General features: G+C 38.1%; 2 protein-coding genes across 2 annotated transcripts; both read right to left on the bottom strand.

Annotated features, from left to right (window-relative positions):
• Nucleotides 1–7,401: 7,401 nt before the first annotated feature.
• Nucleotides 7,402–7,797, bottom strand: LOC138883159 (uncharacterized). Its single transcript, XM_070163820.1, has one exon. The coding sequence runs from the start codon at nucleotides 7,795–7,797 to the stop codon at nucleotides 7,402–7,404; it is 396 nt and encodes a 131-aa protein (XP_070019921.1).
• A 5,962-nt stretch (nucleotides 7,798–13,759) lies between these two features.
• Nucleotides 13,760–17,106, bottom strand: LOC104229142 (protein HHL1, chloroplastic). The gene is made up of 5 exons (XM_009781728.2): nucleotides 16,704–17,106; nucleotides 15,540–15,677; nucleotides 14,907–14,993; nucleotides 14,739–14,786; nucleotides 13,760–14,144 (listed from the first exon to the last, which is right to left on the bottom strand). The coding sequence occupies exons 1-5, from the start codon at nucleotides 16,971–16,973 to the stop codon at nucleotides 14,001–14,003; spliced, it is 687 nt and encodes a 228-aa protein (XP_009780030.1). The 5' UTR covers nucleotides 16,974–17,106; the 3' UTR covers nucleotides 13,760–14,000.
• Nucleotides 17,107–17,321: the final 215 nt, after the last annotated feature.

Below are 17,321 nucleotides of genomic sequence, written 5' to 3' on the forward strand. Positions count from 1 at the left end.
CCATTACCTTACTTACTTTAAAATATCACCTCACATTCTTCTATCTCTCTTTCATAACCTCCCTCCCACATAGGTATAAATCACATTCACCATTTGAAGCTCTATTATAATACTTGCACATCTGGTGCCTATACAATTCGGGGGGAGCTCCATATTGAATTCTTATGAGGCTGGTATTTTTCTAACTGACTTTATCATAGACCCGTTATAGAATATGGTTCTTGTGTTATCTCTCTTGCACCTCTAATATTAAGAGTGATTCTGCTATGTTCTCAATCATGATTTCTATAACTTCTGGGTCCAATAATCGGATTCCTGGTTTACTTCGTTAATGTAACTCTTTAGTTTCCTCCTTCTTCTGATCGGCCTTTATGTCGGCTTAAGTTATCTCCCGATTTGTGGCTCATAGTATTAGTTATTTTGTTTAGCCTTTCATGGGTGCTGAGGAATATGCATGATACAATCATTAAAAAATTTAATCCTTCGTCTATGACCTGGGCTCAATTCCTTCTTTTAACATATACCAGAATCTTCTATGGCTGCATATGCTACGTGTATAAAACTCCGAACCTTTAAGTGCATTCATAATGTAACCCACTCTGGATCATTGATCGAATAATTTCTTTCGTTCTACCTTATCATTTTTTTCAACGCAAGCTATTACTCTTCCTGGTCTTTCTGCCCCCTCGTTGCGTCTATACTTAGCTTATCTTAGTGCCCACATATGCTAGAGTTTTCGTGTAACTCATATGATCTCGAATATTACTTTTAATTTTACTTCCCACTCATTAGCCACTGTAGGTGCCACTTTCCTTTGGAGTGCTTACAATGTTGTTGTGAGACTGTTGTTACATGACCATTTCCTCTTTAGGTCGTTGTGTTTAGGTTGAAGCCTTCTTCCTTATTTCCTCAGCTAGTTTTTCGTTGTAGTACTTAGGGAGAACCCTAGACTCTCATAAAGTTGTGAGCTTATTACAGACCTTTTGATGTCCTTCCTTGCCTATAATCATCCATAATTTCTTAACTCCGTGCCCTTGTGCTTATAGGGTTGCTTTTGAACTGATATTTTGACTGCCTTCCTAGTGGCACTTTCTTTTATCCCCGTAACACTCATACAGTACCTTTAGCTACCCCGACTCCTATTTGAATATATCTCAAGTATCATAATGACATTACTACGAGGATTAATTCTCCATATTGGGGTTTACTACATTTATCCTGCATGATATGTTGATTTGTCTGTAATTCTTGTCTAGTCATGACTAGGCTCTTCCTGAATCAACTACTAACTACTCGTCGGCCCATTCTCATATCCATATTCCACATAATCTTTCTTGGATTATTTCCTTGTCTTAACTTACCTCACGTACTGACTCCTTATCGATCAATAACATCCCGGGCAGGAACCCTTACTTTTTTTTGACGTTGTTCTTACATAACGTTCTGGAATCATGGCATATCTGTAACATTTGGATAAGTGCAATCTCATCCCTTTCTTATTTTTATCGCATTCTTCCTTTATCATTCCATATTCCCCCATTTTAGGGGAGTACTAAGACTTGGAGCTATGATGACCTGCCTATAGATGTTTTTCCTCTTCATCTTTGGCGTCCTTTAACATCATCAATGACCGTTACTCGCCTTGCGGTAATCCTTCTGTACCAAGGATAACAAAATTCCTCACTCGCGATGGTGACACTTAGTGTAGCTGGCACATACAGTCCCTTAAGCTTAACTTTGCTCATATTGCTTGCTTTAGGGAAGTGTCTCCCTGAATGACCATTCTCTGAATTCATCATGGATCTTCTTCTGTTGTCCATTCTACTATTTCCGAAATGCAATCTAAAATTCTCACGATGCTAACTATTATCAAATCACTCGGTTCCTAGTTCATGTTTAGTTTATCTTGTTCACCAGTCCATACTGATTTCTAATACTGTTGGTCTAACTTTTCCTTCTGTTAATCCCTTAAAAAGTTGTGAACTTATTTCTCGAAATGAGGATGTGACTGTATGGTCTATACTCTTTTATTGTCCCCAAGCCTAGTACCTATCATTTTTTTCCTTCCCTCTATTATCGACAATGTAATACTGTTATTTCATTTTATTTTTCTATCGTTGTCACCCATGTATCACATCTTACTCATATTTCTTCCTTATCTCTCTTCTCATTACTTTGCTAATATTTATGCATATCCCTTTCTTGTGAAAACTTCATCAAGACATTCTTTTGCTTTTAGCTCCCCTTGCTCCATTCATCGGCTCTTCGGGTTTCTCAATGTCCTCGCTTCACTAGGGACGAGAGTCACACTAAGCTAATATTTATCCCTTACAGGCTTTAGTGCCTATCTTCGTAGTACTCATATCTAGTTGTACTATTTTAGAGTGAACCATCGGGGTATCTCACAGGGAGATCTATTAGCATATTTGTAATAACCTTCGTCAATGTCAACTAACGCAAACAATTCATCCACCATTTTGGGTCACTCTAACCCTAGCCGGATAGTGATATTATGTCTTTCCCTTAAATCATATTTGTTATCTCCCATAGAGCATGACTTACATCGGTGTGACCAATTGTACATACCTCTGTTGTTGTTGAAGGTAATTCAAAATGCGTATATCTCTCTTCCTGAATGGTAAGTAAGGATAATCTTCATTATATGGTTACCTCGTACCCTCTTTCACCTTACTTCCTTTACTTGTTGAAACTTGTATTTATCTTCTAAATCTCTCATTGTCTTTCACCATAAAGGTAGATAGATATTCTTGCCTTAAGTATCCTTTTCCAGAAGCTCACTGGGTTCTTCTGACTCAACTCTTTCATAACCGCATTCAATCCCTTAACAAACATCTTTCAAAATGTAGGCATCGTTGTATTACGAATAAAATAGAGTTTAGAAAATTTAGATCTTACGACTAAGATCTACCACACGATCTAGAGTAAGAAGAAAGAGTGATAGTACTAAATGCCCTGTAGCCTCCTAGTTATAAGTGTGGTGCACGACACACCCATAAACAAGACTCTAGTAGACACGACTTGTAGACTCCCTAGGACAAAGCTGCTCTGATACCACTTTTGTTACGCTCGAACCTGGGGGCGAGACCGGCACCTGGTGCCTCACCTATCCTTGCATACCAACTTGCAACTAAGGGATTCTGAACATATGATGTCATACTTTGGCCATGGGTCACATTGCAAGACAACTGCGAATGTGACTAAATGTCAATATAAAACCGGGCCGACAAGGCCATCATAATTATTAAAGATGACAAACCAACCAAATATACATACAAGGCCTGTATGCCCAACATATTGCACTAACTGACAGGATATGTCTGCAAGCCTCTACTGATGGATATATTGTGATCGGAATAGCTCCCCGGCCTACTCATAATATATATATATATATATATATATATATATATATATATATATATATATATATATATATATATATATATATATATATATAGACCTGGCAACTCCGAAAGGCATGGAGCTTACCGATCAAGCTAAAATCGGGCAGCACTTAATGAGGAGGCCTACCCGTCTGTCTGTCTGAACCTTCACGCATGAATGCAGCGCCCCCAGAAAAGGGACGTCAGTACGAAATAATGTACCGAGTATGTAAGGCAGTATACTGAAAGCTGAAACTGAGCTGATAATATAATAACTGCAAGTAGCTGGAAGTCAAAGATAATCTGAAGATATGCTTACCTGCTAATACTGACTCAACTCTCTCAATATAGTAAGTAAATTAGTTGTCCGGCCTTATAAGGCTCAGTATATATATATATATATATATATATATATATATAACTAACTAACTACTCTGCTGTAGTACGCTCGGCCATACTAGGCTCTGTATCTCGACCAACTAGGCTCTCTCACAGGCGCTTGACCATAATAGGATCGGTATGTACCTTACCATTTGATCTGAGGTTGCCCAATAGGGCCTGCCCATCGATTATAGCTTGAAGGTAATAAAAATACTATAATACTGTATATATAAACTCTCTGCTCTCTTGACTAGAAGAAGGAAATACTAAATTGAATATGAAGTCCCAATAAGGAGAATATTATAACTTATGAAAAACTAGAAAAATATACGTAACTTGCGAGACTAGAAAAATATACGTAAATTCCGGGATATGAAATTTTCTTTATGCCTCTTTATCAAACTTGTGTAATGATGAGATCATGCAAAATGAAATAAGGGCTTAGCCTTAACATATCTGGAGTTGGGGAAAATCCGTATGATATTCTTGGAAAAGGTTACACCGTACTTCCTTAGAATCGCAAAATTTTACGTTGCTAAAGCTTTAATAATTCTCGTTGGATTGATTGAACAATCACGTTGCTTAATAAAATATTTAGAACCTGGTTAAAGTGTTTGGAAATGAAAAAGTTGAAACTTCTAAGAATTTGTAACGTTTTAATTATAGAGTCTTGATAATGAAAATGTTGTTTTTGGTTATTTGAAATTAATATAGTGACATGTGTCTTTTAACTACTATACTAAATTGCCACCTAATCAACAATGAATAAGAGTAATTTTTTTGATTTAGGGGCTGCTTCCACGTGGGGGTGGGGTGAGTATTTTGAGTTTATCCAATAATTAATTAACTAATTATGTAATATCTCGCTACCCGTTAATTAACCAATTACCCGCATATTTAAGAATTGTCTCAAATTACGTAAAGTATTACTCAGTTTTAATATCCTTTACACATCATACTATCATGGTCATATGGTACCTTGTATGGTACTAGTCCATAATACCGGGTATTAACGCTCGGCCCGTATTTTATCCCAACATGCCAAACTTGGAGAAATATTTATTTTTTTTGACTTGCTTCCCCTCTTGCCTTCACAAATTTATTAATTACTTGTTTGAAATAAAATAAATGCTTATAATCTCAAAATAATCTCATTCCCGAACTTACGTCGATTAACTTACAACGAAACTTTAACATACGAAAATGCGGGATGTAACAAATGATCCACCAAGCGGGCGATCACCTCCACTCAGTCACTTGCCCTTGGTCGTTTATCAAATGGGGGATGGATATCGTCGGCCCCCTTCCCCCGAGGCTAGGTAACGTGCGATTCCTTTTGATTTTAACTGACTATTTTTCTAAGTGTGTAGAAGCAAGAACGTTCACCCAGATACGCGAACAGGAAGTAATCGCCTTTATATGGAAAAACATCATGTGTCGCTTTAGCCTCCCCAATGAGATCAACTGCGACAACGGACCCCAATTCACATGAAAAAAGATCGTCGAATTCTTTGAGAAGTGGCATATCAAAAGAATACTCAACATCGTATCACCCTATAGGCAACGGGCAAGCGGAATCCTCCAATAAATCAGTATTGAACATCATGAAGAAAAAGCTCGAAGACGCCAAGGGACTATGGCCAGAGTTACTACCAGAAGTGTTTTAGGCCTACCGAACAACACCAAATAAAAGCATAGGAAAGACGCCCTACTCATTAGTCTATGGGACTGATGCAGTAATACCAGTCGAAGTAGGAGCGCCCAGTTTGAGATATTCCCATGAGAGCGGGCCGAGGAACGATGAAAGCAAAAGGCTAGAGCTCGATAAATCCGAAGAACTGAGAGATATGATCTACATAAGGATGGACGCCCAAAAGCAACAGACAGAACGCATTGTAACAAAAAGGCAAAAGTCAGGCCACTCAAAGTTGGGGACCCGCAAAAAGGAAAACTAGGAACAAACTGTGACGGCCCATACAAAATCACGGCAATTGCAAACAAAGGGTCATTCCAACTAGAAACAATGGAAGGAAAATTACTACCAAACAACTAGAACGTCGCCCACCTCAAGTACTTCAACTTTTAAGGAAAAGTGTTCTCCGAGTTGTACTCATTTTCCTTCACTTGAGTTTTATCCCAATTGGGTTTTCTCAGAAAGGTTTTTAATGAGGCGACAAGGAGGACATTTCAAGTTGAAGTGTGAATGGATGGGGACACAGGTCGATCAGTTTATTGCCCAACCTCTCAGTAACTTCTCCAAGTCGACCAATGAAGGGACTAGATAGACTGGGACTTGGATGCCAACAGATACTAAGACTGGGACTGGAATGCTAGCCCTGAAAATATGTAAATTTCTCCAGTATGTTTAAACAAAGCACAAATGCATGAAGTTCGCCCATGTTTTCGCCAAAGCAACGTCGCATCAATTAAGCAATTCACATTCGACCTCGTTTGAATTAACAACCACACGGCCCCCGACCATTATTAAGCAAAAGTTACATTCGACCTCATTCGAATTAACACCCACACATCCCCCGTCCATTGTTAAGCAAAAGTTACATTCGACCTCATTCGAATTAACTATGGGTCACATTCGGCCTCGTTCGAATTAACACCCATACGGCCCCCTGGCCATTGTTAAGCAAAAGTTACATTTGACCTCATTCGAATTAACTATGGGTCACATTCGACCTCATTCGAATTAACACTCACACGACCCTCGACCATTGTTAAGCAAAATTTATATTCGACCTCGTTCGAATTAACACCCATACAACCTCCGGCCATTGTTAAGTACTAGTTACATTCAACCTCACTCGAATTAACTGACATTCGACCTCATTCGAATTAACTAAGACACATTCGACCTCGTTTCGAATCAAGTTATATTCGACCTCGCTCGAATTAACTAAGTACGTTCGACCTTATTTTTAACTAAGTATAAGCTATGTTCGACCTCACTCAAATTAACTAAGTTACGTTCGACCTCATTTCCAACTAAGTTCAGGTTACATTCGATCTCGTTTGAATTTACACTTACTGGCCCCCGGCCACAACCAAAACAATTCTGTTTCGACCTTGTTCAACACACATAAACCAAGATCCTACGACTAAAACGGCCAAATGGCAGAACAAAAAAAATAAGAAACATAAAAGCCCAAATAGAAGGAAAAAAATCAGATACGAACAGAGAAAATAGCATTTCATACTTCAAATATATTCTTTACAAGGGATAGAACAGACGCCCATAAAAGTGTGCACAAAAGAAACAAAAAGAAGAAGAATTACTTGCCACCCGACCCAACAGCACCATCTCCACCATCACCGTCGCCATTGGGATACTTATCCTCATACTAGGCATTCTACTCATTCCCATCCACGTCCCCCTTGCCATCGCCAACCTCTAGTGTAGCAGGGTCGTAGCCGCAAGCGATTCGAGCTACACGCGCTTTAGTACGAGCATCCTTAAAATCAGCCATAAGAATATTCCCCGTCGTCATCAAATCTCTAAATATATCCAACTGGGCCTCGGCATGGATCCAGTTCTCATATAAATCCGCGGAATATCAGGGTAAGCAGAAGTGTGAGAGGAGGACGGATGAGCCAATAATTGTGTCTTCTAGGCCTCGAGAATGACAACTTGGTCACTAAGGCTCAAAACCTCTTTTTCAAGCTCCCCTATCCGCTCTTCGATCCACTCTTCTATGAATTTGTCTGTCTCCAAATCGTTTGCCCACTCAGATCGGAGAACAAGTATTGCAGCCTCTAAATCCTCCACTTTTGTTGAAGCTGCCAACCGATTCAACTCGGCCTTTTCCAAATCCGTTGTCTTCTCGGCGACCTTGCCACTCAAAGCATCGGCCCTGACCAAACATTGATCGAGCTCAGCCCACAGAGAAGTCACTTGGGCCTGAAGGTCCACACATTGGACCTCAACTCCCTTGTTCACCTCGAGCTCCTCTTCTTTGTCCCTTAACGCTCCTTCAAGGACGTTGCACTTGCCGATGACCCTCATTAACTCGTTTTATTTCTACTTCAGCTCATCCCTGATGCCTTGGAAATTTACACTCTTGCCAAACTGCCTACACATCTCGCGGTGCTTTATTTCGGTATTCAAGTTACTTCCTCTCTATTTTGTTAAAAATGGTTTTGTGCCTCTCCTCTCGGCGATGATCTCAATATCCAAAATAATGTTTTGAAAAGAAAAAAGGGAAAATAAGAAGAAAATCAAATTCAAATAAAAAAATAGTGTGCAAAGCATGAAAACTAGAAAGGTCAGAAAACTTACCCTAAAGGGGGAGGCCAGCTATACCCATCGATAGGGCGGCATCGTCCAATGTCTCGAGGGTCCTGCGCTCCAGATCGGAGCAAAGGGGACCTAAGGAGGGGACTACGTCCTCTGTATTCACTAGTAAGTCCCAATCCATAGGAACCACGATGGTTATCGAGGACCCATCTAACCTGATTGCAATACGAGTAAACCCCTCGCTTAACATCCGAACCTCGTCAGGATCTAGATCGAACCCCGTCTCATAGCCTCCCTCAGTAACCCATTCGCCTCTCTCATCGGTAGATGTGTTGGGAACATCAACTATCCTCGAGGACGATGGCTTATCTCGAAGCATGGTACCCGCAACTTTAACAGGCGGCCAACCAATTCCAACTTCGGCATCAAGTAAAGGTATGCCCTCCACGGTCCCTGCTGATGGCAGGATATCAAATGATGGGTCTGTATCACCTTTGAATGCAGTAGTGGTCGCCTCACGATCACCTCGGGTAAATTCTACCACTCGGATTACTCTATCTCCGATAACCACCGACCTTCTTTTGCGAGGAACCAAATCCCCCTTGCTTGGCGATGAGTTTTCATCTATTAGATGCAACACTGGAGAGGTCGAAGTCGCTGGCACTAATGTCACCGATGAATGAGCCAACCTAGCTGACACACGGGGAGGAACAGAAGTGGAGGGCTGGGCAGACCTGGCCACGGTCACAACAGGAGTGGACCTTATTGTAGTGGTTTTCTGGCGAAACACAGGAGCAGGGGTCCTCGGCCTCCTCAAGAATCCTCGGGATGAAAGCAAAAGAGAAAATATTAGGAGGTCGACCCCCACAAAAAAGTTAAGAACAAGCGACCAGAAGGCCACTACAATAAAGATTTAAAATGGGTACTCACCGGTTACAAAAGGCACGGGCCGGAACTTCTCGAGAAAGGTCGGCCATTCGCGGATCCCTACTGTATGAGGGAGAACATGGCTGACCCAATCATGGATGTCCTTGACCAAAGGCGGAGGCGCAGCCTCGGCTACACAGAAAGGAGATGAGATATCAACATAACAGAAATTAGAGGTAACGCATGATACAAAAAAGAAGAGAGAGAAAGAAAGATGCAGATACTTATGAGCGTAGTTCCAAACCTCGGGGAACCCATCTGCATTGGTCACTACGTCCTCAGTCTTGACGTAGAAATAATTAAGCCAAAACCTGTGGTTCGCCTTGTCATCCATTTTTACCACTAGGCACTTTCTGCCCCGATGACGAAGATGCAACATCGTCTCCCTGTGAAAGTTAGGGGTGAAAAGGTGCATCAGGTGGCGAATGGTTACCTTGACCCCGACTAACTTCACATACTTCGAAATCATGCAGATTAGCTTGTATATGTAGGGAGAAAGTTGGGTCGGGTAGACGTGGTAATAGCGGCAGAACTTCTCCGCTAAAGGAAGGATAGGGAAACAATAACCGACGTGGAAGGGGTACACGTAGAAAGAGCAGTATCCAAGGCGGTATATCTGCACCACGTCATGCCCTGCAAGAACTAGGTCTATGTGAGCAGGAATCTTGAATCTATTTCTAAACTCAGCAAGACCCACCTCATTCATCGACGACTCTGAGATCTCTGGTCGTCCTCGGGCATTTTAGAAAAATCAGACCTATCCTTCTCAGCACGGGGAATTATTTCCTCTATGGTGGGAAAACTATCATCCTCAGCAACAACATCAACCCCATCGTCATGGGGAGGCAAGAGCACTACCAATAGAATAGGGTTAGGTACCCTCCTAGAACTAGAAAATGCATTAACCATCTTTGTTTGTTTATATATGAAGAAGATATAAGCACAGAGGAGTCATAAGTAGCAGAAGTCACCAGAATCGGTAAAAATAGGGATACGAGAGTAAAGGTAACGGGAGCAGGAACTCTAAAAGAAGAAGGAGATACAAACTTTCAATATTTGAGAATGCAAAGAGTAAGGAAAAGGGTTTCATATCCCTATATATAAGAACCCAACATCAGTACCGAGAAAACAAACTATCAATGCCCGGCGCAAGTATCGAAACGACAGAGACACAGGAAATGACGCAAAGCATCGGGAAAACGTGTAATAATGACGCACGATATCATGACGTTACTCTGAATCAACGTGACTATAGGTTACGACTCACAAAGTGCCACGTTACCACCTTGTCCGAAATGTTACTACTCGAACTGCTCGCCTAAATCTCTCAACTACAACTAACAGTGTCCGCTCATCGAGGTCACCCAGAGTCGGCCTCAATAAACGGAGGGACTAACTATATGTGTCAAAATCCGTCTCAATGAGATTTAACATGAAGTGGTATTATGTAAAGTAATGTAGCGGAGGTCGACTAGAAAACAGTAGGGCTCATAGCCGGAGAGTCAATAACAGTCGATGTTAAGTATTAAGTGCAATAGTAACAGCTAGTTTTATAATAGGATCTTTAGGGGAATATTCAATTGGATATTCTCTGTACTTGTATTTTAGGGTTGACTAGGGGTATGTCCTATATCAATAGAAAAAGAGATAATGGAAAAGGCATATAACATTTTCTGATAAGAACACTTTTTTAGAAGAAGACTCTCTATAGAAAAGATACAAACACTACCTTTCTAATAAGATTCTACCACCTATTATTCCAGACTTTCCCATCAGATCCGATAATAGTTCCAATATTCTAGGATTTGTCTATCACTCATCACTTTCAGAAAGGAGAATCATCCACCTCATTCAATATTGGGTGAATCATTCTCCTAATTTACGTTAATGCCATTTATTATTATTTATTGCTTGATATTCTTCTATCATTACTCCTCTTGAAATATTAAATGCACACTGCATTTTATCCCCCACCAATATCATTTTATGTTATTTGTGCTAACTAGTTATAAATTCAGGGATATTATCATTAACTAGGTTTAATCCCTCATTATACAAAAATAATTAGTTTAAACGAAGATTTACACTTTTTGGTCAAACAAATTCTATATTTGAGAAGTCGTTTGAGATTACTAATGAGATTATTTTGGAAGCTAAACTTTTTGAAAAAGAAGAAAGTTCTTTACTTCGTGTAAATTTTCTAACTATTTTAACGCATATATTTGATAGAGCTAATTTGTTCCACTACATTAGTGCTTTGAGTTTAAAACAAGTTGATAACTTTCATGTGGATTGGTGTGATGAGTTTATGAAAAAGCATGCTAAATCTTTCTTAAACGATAATATTGGTGAAGCCAAGAGATTTGTTTTGTTTGAACATACCATTCTTATTCTTGATTTCTCATGTCCACTTGAATTCAAGAATGACTTGTTTATTTGGCTTATGCTTATGCTTGGACTTGATAAAGCTATGAGAGATACTTTTATTGATGATTCTTATATTGGGCCACACTTGATGTGTAGATTGGAGGAATTTAACGATAATTTTCATATTTTGGGTAGCTTTTATGCTTTGTTTTTTCCATAGATATCATTAGATTTTGGTTTGAATGGTAGATTTGTCTATACTTGTTGGTTTGGATGCTTGAATTTACCATAAATTTGTTAAAATATGATTTGCTTGTTAGTTTTAGGCACTTGTTTATATCTAGGTTAAAATTTTACTAATGAAGCTCTCTTTCTTTTGTTTAAAGGTCCAAATTCGAGTTTTAAGGGAGAGAGGATGATACAGTCTAGATAGCCATCAATTAAAGACTACATTACATTTGGTGGCTAAATTTATTATATTTAGCTCCCTAGTATAAATAGCACTTAAGGCTCTCTTTTTGGAATTAGCTTATTTTGATATTGTGAATGAAAACTCATTGAGAGTGTTTAGGATGAATTCCTATGTTGGCTGATTACTTGTTAAGGTGAACTTGCAAGGGGATTGCTTCCCCCTGAGGGTTGTTCCTACAGTTTTGGGTCAATTAAGTCTTAAATTGGTTGGGTATTTGTTTATTTCAAATGTTCTTTCAATTTACTTAGTTGGTTCTCTACTAAATCTCTATCTTTCTATCATTTTATTTGTGTTATTGTTATTTTGCTTCCGCGTTCGTTCATATCAGAGGCAGCATACTATAGTAATGGTTCTGCTTTAGGACAGTGTATGTTAGGGGTGTCAATGGATATTCGAAAACCGACTAAACCGACCGAACCGAACCGATTTTTAGGTTTCTTTTTAAGAAACCGTAGGTTTTTATATAAATATATATTTGCACCGATAATTAGGGTAGATTTTTTATTTTATAAAAATAAACCGAAAAAATACCGAACCGTACCGAATAAATTTTACATGTAGAAAATATATTTATTTAGTAAGTTTAAAAATAATAATGCATTAAATTTTCTTTGAGCCTTGGAATTATGAAAACTATTACAAGCCAACAAGTAATTAAACTCAAAATACTAATTCCTAAAACCTATTATGCTACTTCTACTTAAACTAAGTTATTTCAAGTATCTTAATTAACAAGACACAAAGTATTCTAGCGATTATGAGTAGCAAACTACAATGTATTAAATATGTTTCCTTTCATATAATTTAGATTTATCTTTTTGAATATTTAATCTTCTATAGACTTTATTCTTGAGTCCTAGCTTGGTATATCTTTCAACTCGTGTGATTAATATTTTCTTTGCCTTTGTTTGATTTCTTTTACGCTGTTGTAGAATAGTTGATGGATCTATACTCTAGCCATCTTTTTTTTAATTCATCACCCTTTAAACAGTTAAAATGTCTAGAGAGTTTTGCTAAGTCCTATAAAAGAACGTATGTTATTGCAATTCTACTTCTACTGGTGAATTTTACATGATATTAAAAAAATACCGAAAATTAACCGAACCGTACCGATACCGAAGAGAAACCGACATGATTGGGACGGTTTCGAAAAGTCTAATTTTGGTTATACATAATAGAATAACCGAAAAATTGGTATGGTACAAATTTTATAAAATAACCGGTCGGACCGAACCATCGACACCCCTAGTGTATGTAGCTGCAACGGATAAAACAGCAGCTACACTGGAATGGACAACGAAAGGACTGACTAGGCATCTAAGTGTGTCACAAAAAGGCAAAACATGAAGAAACGCAAAGTGTAGGTAACAGAGGAAAGCTATCCTCAACATCACCATTACATGAAAGCATTAATGAAGGAGACTCTGACTGCACTGGAGGAATCCTTTGGACAAGAAATGTTTCAGAGAAAAAGATTTCTGGTTTTTACCCTTTAAAGGATGCGCATGTTACTTGCTGGCATTAGCCACTATAGAGCTCTCCTTGGCTCGTTCACTGTATCATTTAGGCTTGACAGAAATTTGAAGCTGAATACGAAGAAAAAGATCGGGTTTGAAGCTTGTACCAGACTATCAACAAGCTCAATATATGCATGATGATCAGCAATGCACTTGCGTATTTCTCTACTTCTTTTTCTTTGTGTACTTGGGAAAATTTTGTTATCCAGACGATACAGTTCAAGGGGAATTGTATTTTGCAGCACTTTTGTATCAATATCCACAGATTAGAACTACAATTTTACTTTGAACCAATGCTTACTGAGGTTCCAAATAATATATGGAGTACAAGTTTTAGAATTCTATGATATTCCTTGTACAAGTGTGTAGTGGCTGAAGGTGACACATTTCACATTAACAATAAACTAATTAGAGTACTGCTGTATTTTATAATATGAAATGAACAGTATTAAACAAAAATTCCAGTAGAGATTGTCAAGTATAACTCACTACAATCAACCAAAAATATGAAACTTTTTGATAGTTTAACAAGTATGCTTTAAAGTATAGTTCCTCATCTTCCAAAGCACGTTATCAGTTCTTCGCCCTGCTGATTTAAGAATGGTAAATGCAGTAGGTCGACGAAAAAGTGAATGTGACAACAAACATCCATGTGACATCTAAGTTTTGCAGTACTTATGGTGAATCTTCTATTTGGATCCTTCTTTTGGTGAATCTTCCTCTGATGACTCAGACGTCGGAAGGGCTGTCAGCTTACCAAATGACTCTTTAGCATCTCCGAAGAAGTCCTTGACCTTATCAACGACTGTTTTAAGCTGATCTGGCGTGGGAAGCTGAAAGATTTATATGAAGATTTTGAAACATGTCATCTAGCGAAAAGCAGAACAACATGCTACTACTCTAAGCAAGGCATAATATCATTACGAGTAATGCTAGTACCAAGTCCATGTTGTTGTCTAAAATTTTCAGATAAATTTGTTCTGCAAATTGAATGCCTCTTGGCAAAACCTTAATTGTTTATAAGCTAGCTACATGATATAGATTCTTTAGACAAATCCAATTTGATTGGTTAATAGATGCAATAATATGCTTTTTGGAAATAGCGAGCTACAGTGTAAAAGAGATCATTCAACATAATTAGAAGCCTATGGTCATATACAGAAGAAGTACAATGAAACATTAAGACCATAAAAGAGTGCAAAACTGAGAAACTCCTGGAAATTACGCTGATTCCGAGACATAATTCTTTAAATAGATAAACCACAAAGCTCCACTAATGATTAGAGATTGATTCATCCTTTTTCGTAGAAAAAAAAAAACTGCAGCACCCAATAGCAAAAGTCTTCTGTTCTTAAGATTTTGTTTATTATATTCCACCAACTACAATTGCTGTATAGTAAAGCCTAGAACATCTGTCAGTTCCGTACCTCAATCACATCTGTAGTAGAAAGGGCAGCCCTCAAATTGTTATTCTCCTGCGAATTAGACAGAACAATTTTTTTCAGATCTTTCTTTTACGTGTCCTAAGAATTAGAAAAGACGGCATAAGAAAACAAAGAATCAATACTGAATGGTGCAGAGACTAAGAACATTACAACAAGTTTGTATCCATATCTAAATTCTGTCGCCGACTTCAATACACGATGCTGTTTCATTGCCAATTTCTGTATATTCTTTTCATCCTGTTCCAAGTAGAAACGAAAATTACAGTATCTCAGAAACATTGACATAACCCCAAAGAATTAATGTAAATTAAGATCACAATAATGTCAGACTCATATATGTTGATCATTTACTCATTTTTCTAGCGCATCTTAGATTTCAAGGTAGGATCAATATCATAGGCTTTGCCTTGTTATGAACTCTCGGACCGTGTGGGTGGCTTCACTGAGCAATTTCATATGGGTTTCAATTTATTTACATCTACCCAGAAAAATTATACTCGTTTATCAGGAAAATACATGTTTGATAGACAAATCATCGTTTCAGATGGATTGCGCACCTGATGCAATGCCATAACCTCGAAAGCAATCATCAACCGTGATGATTGTACAAGTGTTAACAATTTTCTTAGAAGCCCAAAGTACAGTTTTTAGCTCATTACCTCCCGGGTGATTGAAGAAAGTGAGCATGACATAAACCAAATTACAGCTATAGCTTATAAAGGATCAAGAAACTGGATACTAACAAGGGACTGAGGTCTAACCAGTTGTTTCACAGGCACTTACATTGTAAATAACTGCCGCGAGATTCCTAGCTAGAGTATCTTTGTATATATATTTCCCAAGGAAGTTGTCTTTTGCAGCAACCATTATTTTTGCAGTTGTGCCACCAGTTACAATATTCAGGGGGTACCAAAGATAAACCTGTCCCGAGGAATAAAACAATACAAGAATTAGAATTTCCACAAACTAAACTGTAAATAAATTATGTGAAGGAGGATATACGAACAAAACTGCAAAGTTTTAAACTTTAAAGTAGTCATGAGCTGGGAACTGCCTACATTCATTTCAAAGTCAATTCCATTTGAACTCGGATGAAGGATATGGTGAGGTAAGATGATAAAAACACAGGGTAATGTGAGTATCAACAAGTAGATTATTAGACGAATATTTTCATTCGAAAGATCGAGCAGCCCTAGCTAATCAGATGTAACTAGTCCTTTCACTTGGTTTCAAATCCATCCAATCTTACTAACTCATAAATATTCAACATGAAATCTTACTTCTACTTTTGGAACCTCTGACACAAACAAAAATATATACTTACAAGACTCGCTGAACAAGACTAGGCATTGCCTTGGTACAACAAGAAGTGCAAAGAAACAAACATTACTCTCCCAACAACTACACGTCAATACCAAGCATGTTGGGAGGGGTATGAGACCATATTGCTCCATTTTAGGCCAAATTTGTATTGTGAGGATTCAGCATCATAAAATGACATGAACTGTTAGCCTACCGCAATGTGAGCAAGCTCAAACTTTACTCTCCCAATAGACAAAAGGTCACGAATCTTTATCGCCTATACTCTCAAACTACAGCATAGAGTAACAAAATAAGAATCATACTCATAGTAAGTACTCCGTCTGTTCACTTTTGCTTGGCGTGTATACTAAAAATAAATTTTTATTTTTACTTGTCACTTTATGCATATCAAGAAAATGACAAAAAAAAAATTCCTGTTATACTCACAGTATTTATTACTCATTTTAAATTATTTTCTCAAATTCAATAAAATATGCATCAATTAATATGGGTATCGTGGTAAATTATGCACTTCATTTATTATTTATTATTTCTTAAGGGGCGTAAAAAGTAAAAACATGCCAAGTAAAAGCGACAGAAGGGAGTAAAATTAAAGGACAAAAGATATAAGGGAGAAGTAGTAACATTGGCCATGCGAACAAAGATAACGAATTTGGGGTTGCCATCATCTTCAATCTTGGGGATAGGAGGAGCCATACGTTGGTACTGACGAGCTGCCATTCCTCCTTTCTTTCCTTTTGCTTCAACAACTAACAATCTTCCACCATGTAACTGCCTCTGCTTCTTCTGAGTTGTTCTTCGTGTGGAGAAAACTGAATGTGAAAAATCTTCATGGGTTCTTGAATTTGAAAGGGGTAATCTAACCAGTGGATTCAAAGACATAGCCACTTCCATATTTCTTCTTCTGCTACTATGAATTTTCCTTTCTTCTTTTTTTCTGTTTAGTTTTTGAGGTACTTTTGCAAGGTGGATGGGGAGCCAAATCACCAGCACTGCATGTGAGCTGTGGGATTCTTGGATCACCTTATCCACAAATTTCTTTTTTGTTTGAAATTGAGTTTAAGCTATTTGGAGTAATAAATATGTTACATACACGTGGCATGGTAATAATATACTCTCTCCCCTGTTTGACTGGGCACGAAGTTTAAGAAAAAATAAAGACTTTTAAAACGAGTAGTCCTAAACAAGTCAAAAGGGGGTCCAAGGAATTTGTGTGGTTATAAAAGCTTCTCATTAAGGGTA

This window comes from Nicotiana sylvestris, chromosome 12 (genome assembly GCF_000393655.2).
Source record: "Nicotiana sylvestris chromosome 12, ASM39365v2, whole genome shotgun sequence".
Classification (NCBI taxonomy): Eukaryota; Viridiplantae; Streptophyta; class Magnoliopsida; order Solanales; family Solanaceae; genus Nicotiana; species Nicotiana sylvestris.

Excerpts from the sequence above, each read along its gene's own strand:
- LOC104229142 (XM_009781728.2), bottom strand. The coding sequence starts at position 16,973 with ATGGAAGTGGCTATGTCTTTGAATCCACTGGTTAGATTACCCCTTTCA. Across the intron at positions 15,678-16,703 it reads TCTTTGTTCGCATGGCCAAT|GTTTATCTTTGGTACCCCCT; the intron begins GTTACTACTTCT and ends TCCTCGGGACAG. Across the intron at positions 14,787-14,906 it reads GATATGGATACAAACTTGTT|GAGAATAACAATTTGAGGGC; the intron begins GTAATGTTCTTA and ends TCTAATTCGCAG.
- LOC138883159 (XM_070163820.1), bottom strand. The coding sequence starts at position 7,797 with ATGAGGGTCATCGGCAAGTGCAACGTCCTTGAAGGAGCGTTAAGGGAC.